We start from the raw sequence: 19,886 nt of genomic DNA, 5'->3' as shown, positions 1-19,886 counted from the left end.
TTTAATAATGTCACCATTTTTTTTAAAAGAAAAGGCCTCACAGGGTGATTATGGTACGATGCCCAGAAAAGCATACTTGTGTCCTTACTGTACTTCGAAGTACTTTGAAGTACTATTAATATTCACTACTACTAAAGTTTAAGAAATACTAATACTATTTTTAAGTTTTAAATCTAGATAGTAGTATCCAGAATTTGAATAGGTTATCAGTAGTAGCTATCGCGAAATACTATAATTTACCCCATAGCTCCTATTATAACCTTCACGTCCGGTATTATGATACTGTACCCTCTTTGAGTAATACTGTGAGCATCAGCCACTGACTGGCAGTCAGCGACTTGGGGAAGTCGACGCGACGCGAGCCAGCAGGGACGAACTTGGACAAGTGGCCCATGACGTAGAACATCGGCTGCTTGTAGAACTCGGCGCCGCCCTCTTCGTCCACCAGGATGGGCGCGTCCACGAAGTTCTCGGCCCAGTTGGGGCCTCCCGCGGTATCCAGAGCCAAGTTCCAGTCGGTCCAGCCGACCACAAAGTTGTTGACGTCCTCGATGATATCGCGGCCGTAATCCTCCGCACGAGACCAGCTCTTGTCCTCGTCCTTTAGAGACGGACCCGAGCCGGTGCCTAACCAGCTCGAAAGGAATCCCTCGCACGCCTCGGTGGCGAGCATGAAGACATTGGGGAATTTATTATGGAACGTCAAGAGTTTGTCAAAGTCTCCGCCGATGCCGAAGAAGAAAAAGTCCAAGTTGCGGTACCAGTGGACGCCCAGTCCGCTGATGTACTGGAGCGACTCTGGGTCTTGGAACGGCGCCAGTTCGTCCAAGATGCCTGACTTCTGGTCATCGCCTGCAATGATCTTGAGGTCAGGGTGGGTCTGGGCCATAGTGGGACCCAGATCCAGCTTGACAAAGTCACGTTGCACCTCGGCAGACATCCGCAGCGACTGCCACGCCGACGTCTGGAGAATGGACTTGGTGGGCTCGTTCTGCACCGTCATGGCCCAGAACTCGATGCCCTCCGTCTTGTACGCGTCGAAAAACTTGGAATAGTACAGAGCCAGCGACTTCCAGTACGCCTCACCGGGTTTGCCCTTGACTGCGCAGTTGATCGTCGTGTTCTCTGTCGTCATCCAGGCAGGAGGAGCCCACGAAGACGCGTACAGCTTGACATCACGCGTGGACGTGCGGAGAGCGCGTTGGATCAAGTCGATCTTGTTCGACTTTCGATCCACGTCGATAGAGAACTTGGCCTGCGCGAGATCCCCCGGGTTGTTGTTGTACGAGTAGATGCTCGTCGAAAAGTCTGTGGAGCCGATAGTCACGCGTCCTAGAGAGTACTGTAGCCCCTTGTCCGAGTAGTACTAATCCAGTACCATCTGCTGTAGCGTGGACGACAACTTGTACACGTTAATAGCGGCTGCATCCGTGAAGGAGCCCCCAAAGCCCCCCCATCGTCTGGTACTGCGTCGACACATCGACCGTGAACGTGGGGTTACTGGCAGCCGTCGCGTCGACATTGACGACCTTGTACGCGAAGCGGTCGCCGGCCTTGGACGACGTGTACACGCCCACTTGTCCCTCAGTCAGCGTCTTGTAGTCATTGGAGACGATGTCGCATTGAGTGGCGTTGCAGACGCAGACGCCCTTGAGGTTGGTCTGGTAGCGGCTAGATCAGCTACTGCAGGCGGCAGAAGCCTCTTGAGACGCCAGCAGCTGGCCTACACCGTGAATGGCCCAAGCATGCTGGGTGATGGATACGATGAAAGAGGTAGCTGACAAAATCGAAAGTGCCCGTTGAAAAGATAGCGTGTATGAAACGCATCCCTTAATGTTGTGCCGCCCACCGTGATACTGAGTGCAACCGAGTCCGGTGAATCTGATCTCTCGGTGCGTAGGATGGCCAAAATGTGTACAGCCGTCGCTGCCTATAAGCGTCTGCATGGTATTATAATGGGGAAAATGACAAAATGTGAGTGGATACACTAAAGTTGTGACAGAAAGTTAAAGGTGTGCAGCGTGAGCAAAGTGGGGTCGGTATCGCCGGTAGGTGTACCAGCGTCAGTAAGTGAGAAATTAAGGGAAGAAATGTCACTTTGTGTGTTTAAATGATTGAATGGCTGAAACAAGGTGGCACAGACTTAAACCCAGGAACCTGTTGTATACTAATTTTCGCCATGCGTATGAAGACCCAAATCGTACACTCTTGTGGAGTATGGCACACTAAGTATTAGACGACATTGCCTGAACAGACTCAGCGAATACCGAGAGGAGGCGCGTGCCTCGATGGCTCGTGTTTCGCTCTCGCGTGCCTCCAAGACATATCGGCAACGCGACTGGCGACAGTGAGCGGGCGGCACACGCCGGCGACAGTGAGCGGGCGGCACACGCCGGCGACCAGGAGTAGCCGGTGACACGCGGCTACTGAAGCAGCAGCAGGAAGGACAGGTACTGCTGCCGCAGGAGCTCGTAGATAGGGATAGTTTGAGGACTCTTTGACTAAACTGACTTCGCAACTTGGTATACAGCGCGCAAAACCTCATAACTCTTAAGTCCCAAAACCACTTATTACGACTGAGGGACGCAAAATGACGGAGGATATCGACGACATCGCTGATGGATTGGACAGCGGCGATGCAATAAACACTATTCAAGTCGGAATGACTTTTGATTCTGCTTCACATGCTCTTCATGCTGTTCAAGACTACGCTTTATCTCATGGGAGGTCTGTACAGTACGAGTTTTCCGTGCGTGTCTATACTGAGTACTGCGACCTCTGCAGCATAACATGACTTCATGCAATACCAGTGTCTAGTGAGCCACAAGAATACACCGCTACAGGTCCGGATCACCTAGCCCAGCTCGTACTTGAGCAGGAAATGGATAGATTTTCAGTGAGCGATCTGCAGGCCTATTACACGACGTGGCTGTGTTTGTGATATACCCCCTGAGTCAGTATAAATTGCTCGAGTTAACCTGACTTTCTCCCTGAGTCAGAATAACTCGCGCAAGTTAATCTGACTTTCTCCCCGATTCAGATTAAGTCGCGCGAGTTAATCTGAATTATCTGAGTCTGATTCGCTTCGAACGGTTGGTTCCGGTGGCCAATCCCGAATTAAGGGCGCGATGTCCAAGCGCACGTGCACCCAGCGGGCCGAGAGAGAGAAGATAGAGCTGCTGAAAAAGTGGAAAGCTTATCCAGAATGGACTGCAGCAGACGCTTCGCTAGAGCTAAACGTCAAGGAGCCTACCCTACGGGGATGAAAACAACAGTATTGAGATAAACTAGACTGGGGGTTCTGTGATTACCGGTATCGTCTCCCAATTGGGATTGGCTCCCACCGACCAACAAGGGATTTGCTGAATGCCAAGTTGCGACAGTAAGTGAGTCGGTACGAAAGCTGTGTTCACCATCCTTGTCTGTGATCATTTTACACTTTCTGTCACAACTTTCATGTATCCACTCACGTGGTGTCATTTTTCCTATTATAATGTGGGATGTGGCGTGTGTGTCATGCCAGTTTCGACTTGAAACTTGGTTTCGAGCAGAGAGGCAGGTGCACTAAATGTGCAGCCACGGATACGTGTTGTATCCCGGATACAGTATCCGTGGCTTTACCTGCAGCGTTGTACAGTACCTCGAAGTACCAGTAGAATTTTAATACATGTAATTCAAGTACTGTACATGTACAGTAACAAGCTGTTACTAACAACGATGTATCCTTTGTGGGCCGCCCACGCCCACTGGGCGTGATCTTGACGCCAAGAAGTGAAGTCGATAAAAAAGCATAAGCAACACCGTAAACGATGAATTAATCAAATACAGTATATGTACATGTACCAATGAAAACAATGGCTGCTTCACTTTTAATTTTACAGCTCAGTTCATGTATTAAAATGTGTCAGTAGTTTATTAACATGTAAAAGCAAGGAAAAGCAAAAGTTATACATTTTGGAATGATTTAATTTCGAGGAGAAACTCTTTATGAAAGCAATAAGATAGTTGCTGAAAATTTAGTATTATATGACCTTTAAAGCTGCTATTGTAAAGGCGTTAAATACCAATACTGTGGATGTTTCAGTTTTAGAAAGTAAAGGAAAGGCCAATACAAGTTTAACCAGCAAACTACCCTGCAACCAAGCCGGGGTTTGAGCTGTTTCAAACTACTATACGCCCCCTAGCTGAATAAGTGGCGTATTTTAAATTTTTAATACGGCAAAATGCTGCACCAATGCAATATAGAGGGTACCGGGTATTGCATATTCCGACCTCTGTTTGCCACACTAAATTTTAATGAAATAAGTGTCAAGGTGACTTCTTCCCCAAACACGGTGATAACGTGAAAAGGTCTTGGCTACTGGGGGAGATTATTTTAATATAGAGCGTATTGGTTGGAATTGCTTGCAAAACGTTTCATGCTCAGCAACATACAGCTTAAAGTTCAGCAAAACAAAATGCTGAAGACAAAGTGCTAAAAATGGCAGTCCGGCCCAAATGAGCGTCGACAGCAATTTTGAAAAAATCGTGTCCAGATTCTACTTTTATCACATTTATTGTGAATATTTGATCCCATATCTTAGACCTGATGGGTACGGAGCTTGGGAGGAGAGGTTTTTTATGCGCCTCACATCACAGACTATTTATGATTCGACAAGAGGCTATTTTTGAAAAGAGCATGCATACCCCCGTGTAAATTGTTCAAAACCAGCTCATGCACCTTTTCGTAAAGAAATCGTTTGGCTTAAAGTGTGTAGAGAAATCGCGTTTTTCGAGCCATTTCTAATATAACATGATGTATATCCAGCGTGTTAATTTAGGTCACAAGTTATATTACATAGCCTTGGGGGTGTAGAAGCTAAGCATTACTGGAATACGTTATCGTGGACCGCTTACAAAGTCAATACAACCGGAGGAAGCTCAAGCGGGATTGCAAGTTATTTTACCAACCGTGCTCGCCCCTCTTGGCATGTTTATTGCTTGTGGACTGAAAGTGATGTAGTGTAGTGTACCCGCTTGAACCCGAAGTATGACGTGTCACACTTCATGTTACCAGGGTACACTTAGGGCTACGTACCCCGTTACATCCTCCCCCACTTAGGTTCGATTTACCGACCAAGCAATGAAGAGGTGTTCGTCACAAACTTTCATTCTCAAAGTCGAAAACCATCGACTTGGCCGCGCGAGCGCGGCGGAGGCTCACTTCACAGTTAGAGCTTCGAGCAGCAGTCAGTGCGCTCTTCTTCTAGGTCTTCCACTTCGACAGTTAGCCATGCCTCGTGGCACTGCAAAGAGCGGTGCGAAGACACGCTCCAAGGCTGCTACCGGAAAGGCCCAAGCCAAGAGCACTAAGCTTCACGGCAAAGGCTCAGCACTTAAGAAGGCTACTCAGGTGGCCTCCGAGGCGATCGGCTCCTCGGCTGACGCGGCTGTGGGCAAGCGAACAAGCAAGTGCCACAACCCGTCGCCCTCGGCCTCAGACAATCGTCCGAACCCTCGGTTCGTGGAGCATGAGTTCGACTCTGGCAGTGAGGACGAAGCCGAGTCCGAGAGCACGCACGATGCTCCTACGGGCTCTGCGGAAGGGCACTGCCCAGTGCCCAATGAACACAAGAATGACAGCGTGCAGTTGCTCGCTAGTGATCAAGGTGATCACAGTCCTCCGACGTCTGTGCGCTCTGATAGTCCGGCCGTCAAGACTAAGGGCACTCCCAAAGCTGGTGGCGATGAGGAAGAGGAACCTCGCAAACGTCTCTCGCTTGCCGAGGGTCTTGCGCGTGCTAAGGCCTCTAAAGCCGAAGGAGCCAAGCCCTCAAAGAAGCGTACAGCCTCTAAGTCTCCACTCCGCGAGGAGAAGGAGACTCGGCTCTCCCATCGTGGCCTCTTCAACTCCTCGGATGAAGAGGTGGGGAAGGAGGAAGAAGAGGAAGAGGAAGGTGCTATCTCTGAGCCCCAAGAGGTCACGAATGACCTCGACCAGCAGCAGGACAAATTCCAAGCTGCCCAGCGTGTTTGTGGGGGTTCGGTGGTGGGACCCGTCAGCCAGGGAGCTGCAATCAACTCAAGAGGGTATTGGCCTCTCGAAGAGAGCTCTGGGGCTGACCTTTTCCTAGAGCTTCTAGTCGCTCCTCGTGGCCTTGTGGGTGGCCACACTGTTGGGGCATTTACGAACGTGCCCTTGTTCAGAAGGAACAGCTGTTCGTTGACAACTTGGAGGCTGCTCGGTGTGTGCTTCTCGCGCCACAGCGCATTCCCATTAAGGACTTCACGAGTTATCGTAAGAAGCCCGAGACGCAGGGTGGTCTCTATCCTCTTTGGGGATACCTCTGGGTTATGCCCGAGAGCTGTCCCACCTGGAGTTGCTGTGAGGACATGCTTTGGGCATAGGTGGAGTCTCTTAAGTACTCACCCACGGAGTTACGGGAACTCCATGAAGATCAGCTCCTGTCCCGCATCCTGGACCAGCGTGATCTTCGTGCTCGATTTGCCAACTTGGTCAGCAAGCGCATGCTGCCAAGGGACATCCTGAAGCGCGCGGCTTCCAGCGCTCACGATGCGCGCGGGTACGGAGTGTATTCCACGTCCGTACCCCGTTCGGGCAAGAAGCCCCGGACTACTTATGAAGCTACCGCCGCTTCTGTTCCCAGATTGCGACAGCCTTCGGGCAGTCAATCAGGAGCCGTTCAATCGGCTCCCACGAGCTCTCGGAGTGGGCATAATACCTCCACTTCACGAGGAGCTGTCGCTTACCGCGACGCCGCTGCTCCTGGAGGATCCGCTCCACGTGGAAGTGGGCTTCTCCGTTCCGGTCAAGCAGGGGCGGAGGTGCCCTCGTACGAGTACGAGTACTCGGCGCCTCCCGAACGCCAATCTCGTCCGAGTGCTCCGGCTGCGGGTCCGACACAGAGCCCTGAGGTTGACCGCCTCCGTCAACGTGTCCTCGTGCTTGGGATTGCACTTGGCCTTGGGACTGGTGGTGATGCTGCCGCCCAGGCCGGGAATCAGGGCGAGCTCGCTCGTCTTGCGGGCCGCCTGGATCTGTTAGAGCGAGAGGTCGCGAGCCTGCATCTGCGGGTGGATCTCTTCGTCCGATCTGGACGAGATCTTTCGGATGATCCGACAAATCGAGGCTCTGTTGCCACGTCCGGAGCCGCCTTCGGCACACTCCCAGACGTACGCGTATAATGCGTACCCAGCGTACTCAGCGTACGCGGCGTATGGCTCCGGGGTCCGTTCGTACGGAGCCCCTCCGGCGTACGGTCTTGACCGCAGCCTTGCCGTTCCGACTGAGGCGTGGGTGCCTGCTCCGACGCCTTCGTCGACGTCTGTGACCAGCCCTCGCTTCTAGGAGCTGGGTCAAGGTGGGTCTGCGAGTCAGAAACCCCCTGCGGATCAAAGTACCGCTTAAGACGTCCAACATAGAACGTCGGGTGCGTCGTCATTGACTTCTGGCAGGTCGATGGTGTACGACGCACAATGTCTGACCAGGACTGCAAATGGTCCGATGAAGCGGTGCTTCAGCTTGTTGCTGCCGACAAAGCTGACAGTGTCAAGAGGTAGGTTGCTCGTGCCTAGTAGCACTAAGTCCCCCACTTAAGTTTCCTCTTCCATGTTTGTCGGAGTACTCCTTTTGGCTATTCTGGGCCGCTGCCATGGCATCGCGGACCCTGCTGACAAGTCTCAGCTTGATATCCATAAAGGTTCCACCTATTTCCGCAGAGTAACCGGCCTCACATCCGAGAAAGGGCTTTCCGAGCCTCTTCCCCCCTTAGAATAGAGGGGTCAGTGTCTCCTCGAAGCGTGAGTGGCACTTTGGGATGACGGAAGCCGTTCAAGTAGATCGGCGTGAACACCGTGGATGCGTGCACCGCGTTGATGAGCGCAAACTCAACAAATGGAAGCGAAGCTGCGTCGACCACGTACGTGGTGCTGCCGCGCACACACTGCGCAGACTGTCCTCGAGCACTCGATTGACGCGCTCTGTCTGTCTCCGGATGGTCCGCAGTGGTTATCTGCAGGCGAGCTCCCAGTAAAAGGAGCAGCGTTTTCCAAAACGCAGCCGTGAACCGCAGGTCTCAGTCCGAGACATCCGTCTCCGGGAGAACGTGATAGCGGAACACGCCATCGACGAACAACCTTGCGGTTTGTTCGCCCGTAACAGTGACGGGAACTGGAGCAAGATGTACCATCTTGCTCAGCCGACACACGAACTCCAAAATTCCGGTGTTGCCGTATCCGTCGGCGGGAAGCCCAAAGATGAAGTCAAGACTCATCGACTTCCAACAGTCAGCCGGTACGGGCAGGCTTTGTAGTGGAGCTGAAGAGTGCCCTGCGGGTTCGACCCGCTGACATGTTTCACATGTCTAAACGTACCGGGCGACCCACTTGTACATGTGGGTCCACCAGAAGGACTGAGAGACCGACAGAAAGGTCTACTCGCGGCCCAAGTGGCCGCTGGAGGGCGTGTCATGCGCCTCCGCGAGGATGTCGAACTTCAGATCCTCGTCGTTGGGTACAATCACCCGTGGAGGATCAGTGGGCTCCACCCTGTAATAGAGGAGGCCATCCCTCAACTCATATCGGTGGAGCCTTGAGCACTGTCGCGACGAGAGCCAGTCGGACTTCGCGCTCGTTCCGGTCATAAAGAACTTGACGATAGGCGCGACAGCCTCATCGTCCTGATACGTCATGCGTATCCGATCATATAGATCAGTTGTCACCCGCGTGATGTGGGCCAATTCAAAGACAGGACGCCGAGATAGGGCGTCCGCAAGCACGTTGAGCTTGCCCGGCTTGTATTCGACGCGGAAGTTGTACTCCGCGAAGAAGGACAGGCACCTCGCCATCCTTTGGCAGAGGTGAGGCGAGTTAATCGCCGTCCTCAAGGATGCGTGATCTGTGTAGATCACGAAGGGCCGGGAGCCCAGAAGGTGAACCCGAAACTTCACAAGGGCATATTTCATTGCCAGGATCTCCTTGTCGTGGACAGGGTAGTTCCGCTCGGCGGCTTTGAGCTGCCTGGACTGGAACGAGATGACTCGTTCATGTCCAGCCGTGTCGGCCTGTAGCAATGCACATCCGATGGCGTAATTGGAGGCATCGCAGACGACGCTAAACGGCTTTGTCTCGTCCGGCAGGGCCCGGACAGGGGACTCTTGGAGACTGGCCTTGATGCTGTCAAAAGCATCCTGGCGCTCTTGCCCCCAGCGCCAGTCGGCGTCCTTCTGAAGGAGGCCCGACAAGGGCTTAGCGACTCCCGCGTACCCTGCGATGTACTTGTGAAGGTAGTTGGCCAAGCCCAACCACTTTCGAAGTCCTTTGGGGATCGGGGCATCGGCCATGCTGCTATGGCCTTGACCTTGTCTGGGTCAGCCCGAACGCCCACGTTGCTTACGAAGAAACCGAGAACTTTAATCTCTGGTGACGCGAAAACGCACTTGTCGACGTTGGCGTAGAGCTTGTTCGCTCGCATAACGTCCAACACTCGACGGAGGTGTCCTAGATGCACCTTCTCGGACGTCTTGCCTCCCTCGGCACGGCTATGGACGAATATGTCGTCGAAGTACGTCTGTACGAAGGTACGCAAAGGGCGGAACAATTGCGTTACCAGGCGATTAAACGTCGCCGGGGCGTTAGACAAGCCTGGCGGCATGTTGAGCCACTCCCAAAGCATGCCACTTGGAGTGCTCACCGCGGTGAGCGGGATGTCGCTCTCTCGCATCAGGATTTGGTAGTATCCGTCTACCAAATCCATCGCACTGTACAGTACGCTCCCGGTCATGTTATTTAACAACACATCCTTTCGTGGGATTATGCGTCTATACCATCCCGTGCTGTTGCTTGCTGGAACGGGTCGATTAAGGTCACATCAACCGTCTAGAAAGTCTAAGCTGACAAGGAATACCCCAGAATCGGCCACCAGCTAGAACCTCATGCTATACAAGACGTATTGGTAAAAGATATACTGGGCACAACTAGTGGGACATAAACAACAGCAACAAATCATATGACACCGTGAAAGAATGTTCCATGCTGCTCCAAGCAACCTGCGTCAGTCACCAGATCACTGACCACACAGGTTCATTTAGCTTTTATGAAGACCATTTAGCGAAATCATGATTGGGCTTCATCAACTATTAATACCTGGTGTATACGTTTATGCACGAAATGATAGTTCTCGCAGGGTATTTTAAATGAAATTAGTGACTGTATTACCTACAAACAGTTGTCTAGCTGACTTAGGTATTGTCAAGCTGACGGTATGCCCGGAAGCCCTTCACTTGAACATTTATAAAACTTATATCACAATGGTCGAAGCAGCCTTGATTCTTAAGCTAATAGTAAATATTTTGCAAACAAAATACAAGACAAAATACAATCTATACTCGAACAAAATACACTACAAAATGCAATCTATACTCTTGCGAGCCTCAGCTTCAAGCTATATTTTTATGGTACATCGTTTGCAAATTAAACGCAGTTAAACCAATCATTCATTGACCCGGGTGCTCGGCCTCAATTAAACAAAACAACTTAATTTCGAGCAACCGGTTATATTGAAGAGCGACACATCGTAAAAAGCGATAAATTGCAACAGCAGATATAAAAGTGCCAAGGCTTCCTCGGATGAGATAGATCGCCCGATACAAAACGCCTCGCGTTTTTATGACCACCAAATTGAATTGTTGACTCTTAAGTGTCCACATAGTCTAGTTCGATTAGTAACGTACCTCTTGCACCGGGAGATGATAATGTGCCTGGCCAAATAAGTACTTCACATATTGGCCGGACAAAAATGATATTTAAACCTTAAATTAACTTCTTTAGCCCCACCCCCTGTATTATACAGGATAAAACGTTTCGTATCCTGTATAATACAGGATGCAGTATCGAGGTATTTTGCTACATACAAATGCTAAGTCTATATATATAGCTTACAAGCGACACATGCAAATAATTAAAATAATGTCATGTAGCTAAGATAATTCGCAGCCACGAAATCTCGAGATTTAGGGCGCCCAAATTTAGCACCTTTCGCGAATCGGATGGACACGAGAGAACAAGATTGTCATTTCAAAACGATAGCACCTAAAAAAACTTACGTGTACCAAGCTCTGGGCCAAGCTGAAGAAGTTGGGGTGATAGTTCGAGAGCCCTAAAGGGCTATCTAATAATACCAATACTTCACACCTGATGCCTGAGCAAAAAGACCAAACGTAACGCATCTCGTTGGTTTCTTTGATGAAGCCGACGATGTGTCAAAGCATTTACACGTAGAAGGTATGTATATTTACGACTCACAAACGATACAGTTACTATCAAGGTCTTAATTCTGTATGACGAGGTCCCACCTGCCAAGCGACCCGCCTCCGCATTCACTGCTACCATTGATCTACCAGACAAACCGTCAACCACTACCGTTTCACCACCCCGCTCTGCCGACAAAACTAACTCAAAGTTCTATGCCAACGCACCGATCGGTCCACCGGTCAGTACGTCGACCAAGACGCCGTTCAAAGCGCCAACTAAAACGCTGACCAAGACCCTGACTAAGTCGCCGCCCAGTTCGCCTGCCAAGCTGACAGCCACGTCAGCTGCCAAGTCGCCCGCTAAAACGTCGTCGATGGCTCCAGAAAAGGCACCGCCCAAGCCACGTGTCAGGTCGCCGGTTAAGCCACCAACTACGCTATAGAAAAGGGCAGGTACACCTACAAGTACAACATCAGTAGCGACTGTGGAACGACGTGTACTTCCGCCTCGGAGCTTACGCCCGGCAGCCCAGGCGGTTGATATATCGGCTGGCAACGATCGAATGAGCTCTGGAGATGAGGATAAACACGAAATGGACGACGGCGATATGCTTGACGTTGAAGACATCAGTGATGGCTCTTAAGACGAAGAAGGTTAAGTAATTAAAGATGAAGAGGATCCTGGGAATCTCTCCGTCATTCGTAGGATGAGAAAGGAGAAATTGAGTGAGCATGCGGCGACTGGATAAACAACCCACTTCAAAGACGAATGTAAGTATTGTGCTGTACGATACAGGCTAACTGGCACCTCACATTCTGTATCATGTATTCGACACTAACATATATTGATTTATTATGCAGGTACTTTGCAACAAATGCCTGTCGGAGCCCACGCCGAGCTAGCTGAAGCACTCGGTAGCAATCTAGAATACTGGTTATTTCTACCTCTCTATGAAACAATGGGGGTTACTATTGCCGATGAGTGCAACCAGTATCAGCATCAGTACCGCACGCATGCAACGGACGTCATCAGCTTTGTTTCACGCGATAAAATGAATGAAACTTACCGGCATGGTCCGCAAGGGACCCTCTTCCGATTTTAAATTCTTTTTTTTTCCTGTACTTCCCCGCGGAAGGATGAGTAAATTGCACGACGTGCGTTCTGCGGCGTATGGCAGAATTAAGCAACGCATGAAGTGTTTGCGTCACCTTCATGTAGCTGTCAAATCGGGCAGCCGCGGTATACGTTTATTGTCTAAGGCTAGCGCTTGAGGAAAAAGACGGGCGTGTTATAGAGGAGCGCAACAAACGAAATGGTTGTTTCGTTGGCTAGTAGCTCGAATGACTGTCCAACGATAGTAATATCGTTGAGAAAAGAATTGTGAACGTACGGAGGGGGTTGGATTCAAACCACATATGTCCAGCCTTTCTCGCCTATTTCTCAGCCCACTTATTTTTTGAACCGAAACATGACACTTCACGAAATTCAGCGACACCGACACTGCGACAACAGTAGCCCCCCCCGTCGCACCCGATCCAAAGATATTGTTGCTGGCTGCGGCACCGCACCCGAACATTCCAAACAGCATACCAGAGTCTTTCTGCAGCACCACGCTTAAGGCTAGAACAGTCATTGGTAGCAGCGAACTCATGTGATGTAGCACCCATGGCCTCTTCACGCAGCCTTCTGCAGCATTTACTCGATTGAACTGTTGCAAAACGGACAAGGGCATGAGCTTTAGCATGCTCATAAGCATGAAAACAAACCCAAATTTAAACATCAATGGAGAATCATTACAGATATTTGAGATGAAGATGCGTCTGGTGGAGAAATGAAGTAAGCTGAATTGGTTATATTTATGCTACAACCCTAGCAATGATCATTCGTTTGACCTGTTACTGCCGTCGGAGAATATTTTGGAGCTCGCACATATCGATTCTTCTTCGATATGTAACATGATATTGTATCGTACGCCTTTTTATTCACATTCTTCTGGCCTATCGATTTCAGCTGTATCGCCTTACTGGTGTTGGCAGCCAGATTATCACAACCATTCGCATCTGGCATGTACTTGCTTGTAGGTAACGCCCCACTCAACACCGAGCCCCGTTTCGCTAAACCGATGGATGGCTCGTCGCCCAGAGTCACGGAGTCGAGCGATCACCGAGGTCCAGAGGTGGCGCCGCGCGAAGGCGAGACAGCACCAGTGGACGTTTCCAGAGAAGTGAGGAGAGCGGCGATCTCAGTGTCATTGGGACACGAAGTGCCACACGCGCGGAATAGGCCGCGCCTTCGGCTGGCGGAGAACCGGCAGTTTCACGCAGATGTAATCAGCGGTTTTTCCGGTGGGAGTGTACACACATACGAGCTGACGAAGGAACACGTGCGCGATATCAGGCCAGCGCGAGTTCGCGGAAGCGGCCGGGAGATGTAGGTGAGGCGTGCGACGTGGTTACCAGCGTTCGCGTGGGAAGGCCGTCTTAGACAGGGCATTATAGAAACTGTGGACCGGATGGATGATAGAAGCGCGACGGTGTTGGCCTACACGGAAAATGGCAGGGCCATTGCCTCACGAAGCGCCGAGCCCGAACATTCACGGCCTCAGCGTACGGATCCCTCCACGCGTGGTAACCCAGGGCGGCAACGACGACGGGACAGCTCAACGGGGTGCTCGTCGTGACGAGCAAGACATTGCAGCTGCGGAAGCGACTAGTGCAGACGTGAATCTCGGGACCCACCGCGCTGGTGATCCCGGTAGCACCGCACGAAACGATCGAGGAACACACCCGGGAAAGTGTCTGCAGTCAGGCGGAGGAGAGCGCCAGCCAGGACCATCAGCAGACGCTAAAGCGACGCAAGATGCTGTCGTCAACAAGTCATCGGGAGGTGACGACGGTGGGGTCATCGAAGAGGCAGCGATCGTTGTTGCTGAAGCACAGGCGCTCAGAGGACGAAGAAGGTCAAGCTGCGAGGCACCTCCCCATACGTTCCTGCATTCGCGAGTGCACAGCGATGTTATCGAGTATGAACGACGTCGGAAGCGCAATCGCGGTGGCCGATACATGCTCGAGTACCTAGTTGCGTACATGACAGTGGCTGGAGGTCCCGAGGAGAAACGGTGGCTTGGTGTCGACGTGTTTAAAGCGCTGCTGGACGCAGGCAAGCTCGAGGACGAGATTGGAGGGGATTACGAGTAGGCGAAGCGCGCGTCGACTGCGTGACGCTCCACTGAGCCCCGAAGTAGTAGGGGTTATGTGGTGTAGGGATTTCCAGATTCGACCATACGCCGACCTACTTTAGGTCAAGAATCGGCTCGGTCTGATAACCCAGAGCTTAGGAGCCAAGGATCACAGTAAGTACTCGGCGATCTGTCCGGATATGCTATCCGGACAGCCGCTGAGCTCAACGGTCGCCGGAACTCAGCTGAAGGGTCGGTAGAGATCCGAAACGACTACATTTCATTAGATATTTGTATGAGAAGCATAGGATTAAATAGGGGGAGCCGAAAGGGCTCCCAGAAGATAACAGAGCAGAATTTTCCTAGTCCAAGACACGTGTACACTTTTCCGGTAAGTCCCTGCATAGGGCTGGATTATGCCTGCCGTCAATACTCGAGAGGCATAGCTTGTAGGGTATTGACTGGTAGCGCCAAGAGATTAAGTCGGTCCGGGTAGGACAAAGTCTCGCTACGCGCGAAAGAAAGTCCCGCATACTCAGCGGGCCGGTACGTCGGATAGCCCGGGTGCCGTAACACTTCTAGCTGAGCAGCCTCTGCGCTCGGTGACCTGTAAAAGCGCTCGCGCGCCGTCGTCCATCCTTTGGTGGAGGGCACAGGGTTGTGAACGAGCTCAGCCGAACCAAACTCGGCGGAGCCTCGGAAGTGATCTGACTTGGTTAGTCGGAACCGAGTGGAAGCGAGCCACTCGTCTGTCCCGGAAGGGCCGGACCGCGAGGGGACCACCCTCTGCGCAGGCCATACAACCGCCGACCTAACTCGGCGATTCGTTGTGGTTTGTGTAAGGAATCCACATCTGACGATATTTGTGTGTTCTACTACACCACAACTGGTGCCGCGACCCGGGAACAGGAGTGTGTGCTTGTTTTTATAGGTGCCAGCTAACCAAGTTAAGAGGAAGAGAAGAGAAAGAGAAGAGTGAAGATGGTCAAGGGATCAGCAACTCCGAGCGACGGAAGCCCAGCGACGGCTGGAGGATCGCCTCTCGTGGAGTCGGACCCGGCGGATCAACGACTCATCGCCATGACGATGGAGGTGGGACGAACCGTCCAGTTCGACGAGGATGGCCAAGACCAAGAGAGCGAGAACGGAGATTCAAGTGAAGGAGAGTATGAAGAGAAGGCCGAGACCGCTGAGCTCGGAGAAACGAAGACTACCGCCGAGCTACTTGGCGAGGTGGAAGAGTTGACGCTGCAGGTGGGACGCATGGGAGCCCCACGTCCTGTCGAGCGTAACTTATCCGCCGAGCTCGACGAAGGTGCGGACGATGAAGAAGATGAAGAAGACCATGGCGTTGCTCAAGGGGACCGTCCGCCCCTTATTCCAAAAGCGACGAGGAACGCCGATACGCCGAGCGCCAATAAAGTGTTGGCTCGACTCGGCGAGGAGATGAGAACGAGATCGGAATGGATGATGATGTTCGCGCCTGTGGCGATGGCGCAGGCGAAGTGGCCGATGTTGGGTCCCGAGCTAACTCAGCCGGTGCGTGCAGCCAACATCATTCAGTTGGTGGAAGAAACTGTGTTGCTGTTGAAGGCGATGGGATATCGGTGCAACAGCCGACCAAACAGCCTCATCCTGTCCGACTGGAGTCTGACCCGTGGCGGAGCCGAGCTCTGGCAATGGAAGAAGAAGCTGAGAGTGGCGTTTGGATTGGAGAAGGCCCCTGGTGGAACGAAGAAGGTGTACAGCCGAGTAGCCGAGTTCAAACCGCTCGGCGAGGACCCGAGCAAGATTCCTTTGCCGAAGACCCCGGAGACGAAGAGACGTGAAGTGTTCCGCGCTACGCAAGGGACTCCGTACTTCGAAGACTCTCACATGCTGACTCCACTGAAGCTAAACCCGACTCAGCGAGCGCCGAGTCGTGGGCAGCGGAATGTAGGTCGTTACTGTGAATTGTATGACGCTGCAGATGAGGCTGAGGCTTACGAGGAGGATGAAGAAGACGGCGACGCCTTCGACGTGAGAGGTAACCGTAAAGAAACCGTGAAGGACTACATCCGAAACTTGAGCTTTGACGCGGCTGAAGAGGACTCGACGCAGTACCTCGAAGTCCGAACCCACGCCTCGCTCGACAAAATCGCCGAGTTCGAAGGAAAGCGCTACCGCTCTGACGCGTCGCTCCAGTGGCTCAAGCGTTTCATCTACGAGATGAAGAGCACCAGGATGCCCCAAAGTGCATGGTGCGAGCCTTTCTCGCTATGCTTGGGACGTGCGGCGAAGAGTTGGTACAGGCAGCTGCCGAAGAAGACTCAGCGACGTTGGAAACTACTCAGCGAGGCGTTCCTGGATTATTATTGCTCACAGCTCGACCAATCCGCCCGCACTCGTTACTACTCGGCGAGACGTAAAGTCAACGAACCGATCTGCGACTTCCTGATCCGACTCAACGGGTATGCTCGGACAGCCAAGATCCAGTACGAGAAGGGTGGCGCCGACGCAGCTGACCATGTCGAACACTTCTTGCTGCATTGTGGTGATGACGATGTGATGGATTTGATGTACCCCTTGCAGTTGGGAGACATCAGTAGGGTGGAACAGATAATCAATCGTCGGATCCTCGGCGAGAAGCGCAAGAAGCAACGCGACCGACTCGTGATCGCACGAGGCCGAGATGACAAGCGGAAGGATCAGAGCCGCCGAGATGAGAAGCGCAGTCGCAAGGAAGAAAACCGCGACCGCCGAGTCACTGTCGTGGACGCTGACTCCGACGGAGAGGAACTCATCGATCAGAACCCGCCGAGTCCGTACAACTCCGAAGACGAATGGGATGATGAGGACCAGTCCGGAGGCCACGACTCAGCGGAAGACGACGACTACATCGACGCCGGCGTTTCCAATGATAAAGGAAATACACCGGACCGCCGAGAGATCTCGACGGGAGACCAGAAAGGCTCGAACCGAAGCTGGGGAAACTCAGCGAACCGACCTCCGCGACCGTACAACCAACGAGAACAGTCGAATCGTGGAGATGGATCACGCGACAACACCCAACGTGGACCTTGTGCAGCTTGTGGAAGAATGGGGCACTCGGCTCACTACTGTCGACGACGCTGCAAATTCTGCAGACAAGTCCATGAAGGCGGCCAGTGCGAGCTGTTTCGTCAATATGAGAAGCTGGCTGCGTTCGTGAAGAACTCTGTCGACAAGTCGCAAGTGCCAGAAGACCTGCAAAACCTTTACGCGCCGAGTGATTTATACTACGCGGCCCGCCAACACTGACTGGGTTGGAATATGCCGGGCTGCCACAGTTAGCTGAACCTGCAGTTGAGGCGAACTTCTTGTTTGCCTTCGTAGGCGAAGCAGGACGGCCCGAGGGAAGAAGCGGGGATGGCAATTGGATGTGTGAAATCGACGGAATTGAACGTGAGCTCGGTGAGTTAGATGATAACAACCGAGCGATTGCAAGTGTAACTCGGCAGTCAGACCAGACTGTGCATCGTACCAGGATAATGAAGCTGCTTCCGGGAGAACGGCTGGGGTGGTGGTCAGCACAGACGTTTGATCGCCGAGTTAGAATGAGAGCCCTCGTATTGGGTGCAGTGAATGACCGAAGGACCAAGATATTATTGGATACCGGAGCAAATGTCTCGGCGATCAGTGAGTACTTCGCGAGGAAACTGCGTCTCAAGAGAGTGGCCAGCCGAGATAAGCGAATTGACATACAAGGAATAAGTAAAGACAGGATGGTGACAACGTCAAGAGCAGTGGTGAAGGTGACACTCGGCTGGGAAGTGGCATACGAGTTTGAAGTATGAATAATGCCTCATCATGCCGGAGTCGATTTGATTCTCGGCACCGACTTCATGATCCCAGCTGGAATCCGTCTGGATCTGTACAACTCGGCGGTCAAGCTACCCGATGAGATGGTGATTCCACTCATCCGATCAAGTAATGCACCGACCAAGACCGAGTTCGGACCAAATGTACCATGCGGGCCACCAGACGGGTTGACGATCGAAAGTCGAATGACCGCTGAGTTCAAATTGCCCAGGCGACAACCCAGTGAGTCGACGCATGACTTGTGGGTGCGACGGACGAAGGGTTGGATTCCAACGGTTGTTTTTAATCGCCGAGGAAGACCAACCCATATCCTGATTACGAACGTACGACAGACGTCAGTCTGGTGCCCACCTCACTTTTATGTGATAAAATGGCAACCACACGGAGTACTGGCCAATGAGGGATATGTCCGCGTGAACTCGGCGAAGTACCGTGACTGGCAGATATTGGCCTTTGAGTCGGCGATGGATAAAGATTTGCTGCAGAAAGAACAACGACTGTACGACGACTGGCTGTCACACCAGCCGCCAGCTGTGGAAAGACGAAAATACCCAACTCCGACGGCGGTGGAAAGACGATCTCCAGTGGAGAGTGGACCAGAGTTAACATGCGCCGAACGCTGGAGAAGGATCGAAGCCGACACTGAAGCCGGCGACTACGAGAAGCGTCGCGGTAACGCAGACGTCATATCGACTTCAGGGGTGACAAGGGGTGACCCGGCTATAAACTCAGCGTTCAAGCTGGAAGATGTCCGAGCGGACCATACGTCGGTGCTACACGATGGCCAAGATGTCTCCTATCAGCTGTCCAAGTTTGAAGACGATGGCGCCATTTCTGACGTCAACACGAACTCAGCGGTCGAAGGAACAAGTGAAGTAAGGGCCACGGAAGACGCGTCGGCGACTGACGACTCAGCTATAACGGCAGGAGGCCTTGAAGAACGCTCGGAACAAGCCCTATGTGACGTTGAACCCGTTGCTGACAACCGAGCCAAGTACGGAATAATAGGACCAAGTTCTGCAGCCGTGGTGAACTCAGCGATGGGTACACCGGAAGCCTGCATTATCCAGTCGGCGGCGGCAGACTCGACGTCAGAAGATCTAAACACTGAGAGTGCCTCGGACGTGGTTACAGCATGTCGTCAGGATGTCAGCTATACTGAAGGCGCGTTTACACGCACGGAAGTCAGCTCTGCCGTCATAACCGACTCAGCGGATGAGCACTCCGACGCGACCAAGGAATATGATAGTTGGGAGGTATTACTACCTGAAGGAATAAAGCCGAACGACGACCCAGCTACGGCGGACTCGGCGTTGGAAACTGTGGAGGCTGAAACCGGTTCGGAAGTGGTTAGACAGCCTGACGACGATACCATCAACCTCGGGAACAAGTTTGAACACGAAGGAGTAAGATCGTCCTGCTGTCCAAGCGTACGCGATATGTCCACTCAGAAATGAACTCAGCCAAGGGAAACATCCTTTTGAACGATTTGAAAATTCGGATTTCGCCTGTGGACACAGTTAAATTCGCCGGTGGAGTTCCAACTCCAGCAAAGGAATTCAAGTGGAAAAGTGACCGTACCGAGGAGCAGCAAAAGGAACCTTATCGTGAGTACGGA

The 19,886-nt window shown here is 52.2% G+C and overlaps 1 protein-coding gene across 1 annotated transcript; it reads right to left on the bottom strand.

Annotated features, from left to right (window-relative positions):
- Nucleotides 1-330: 330 nt before the first annotated feature.
- Nucleotides 331-1,623, bottom strand: PITG_04207 (glucosylceramidase, putative; the record flags this gene model as incomplete). Its single annotated transcript, XM_002905840.1, has 4 exons — nt 331-337; nt 384-1,366; nt 1,537-1,553; nt 1,614-1,623. 4 exons carry the CDS (start codon nt 1,621-1,623, stop codon nt 331-333), a joined length of 1,017 nt encoding a protein of 338 aa, XP_002905886.1.
- Nucleotides 1,624-19,886: the final 18,263 nt, after the last annotated feature.

This window comes from Phytophthora infestans, genomic scaffold (genome assembly GCF_000142945.1).
Source record: "Phytophthora infestans T30-4 supercont1.5 genomic scaffold, whole genome shotgun sequence".
Taxonomy (NCBI): Eukaryota; Oomycota; class Peronosporomycetes; order Peronosporales; family Peronosporaceae; genus Phytophthora; species Phytophthora infestans.
This window is presented reverse-complemented; position numbering and strand designations above follow the sequence as displayed.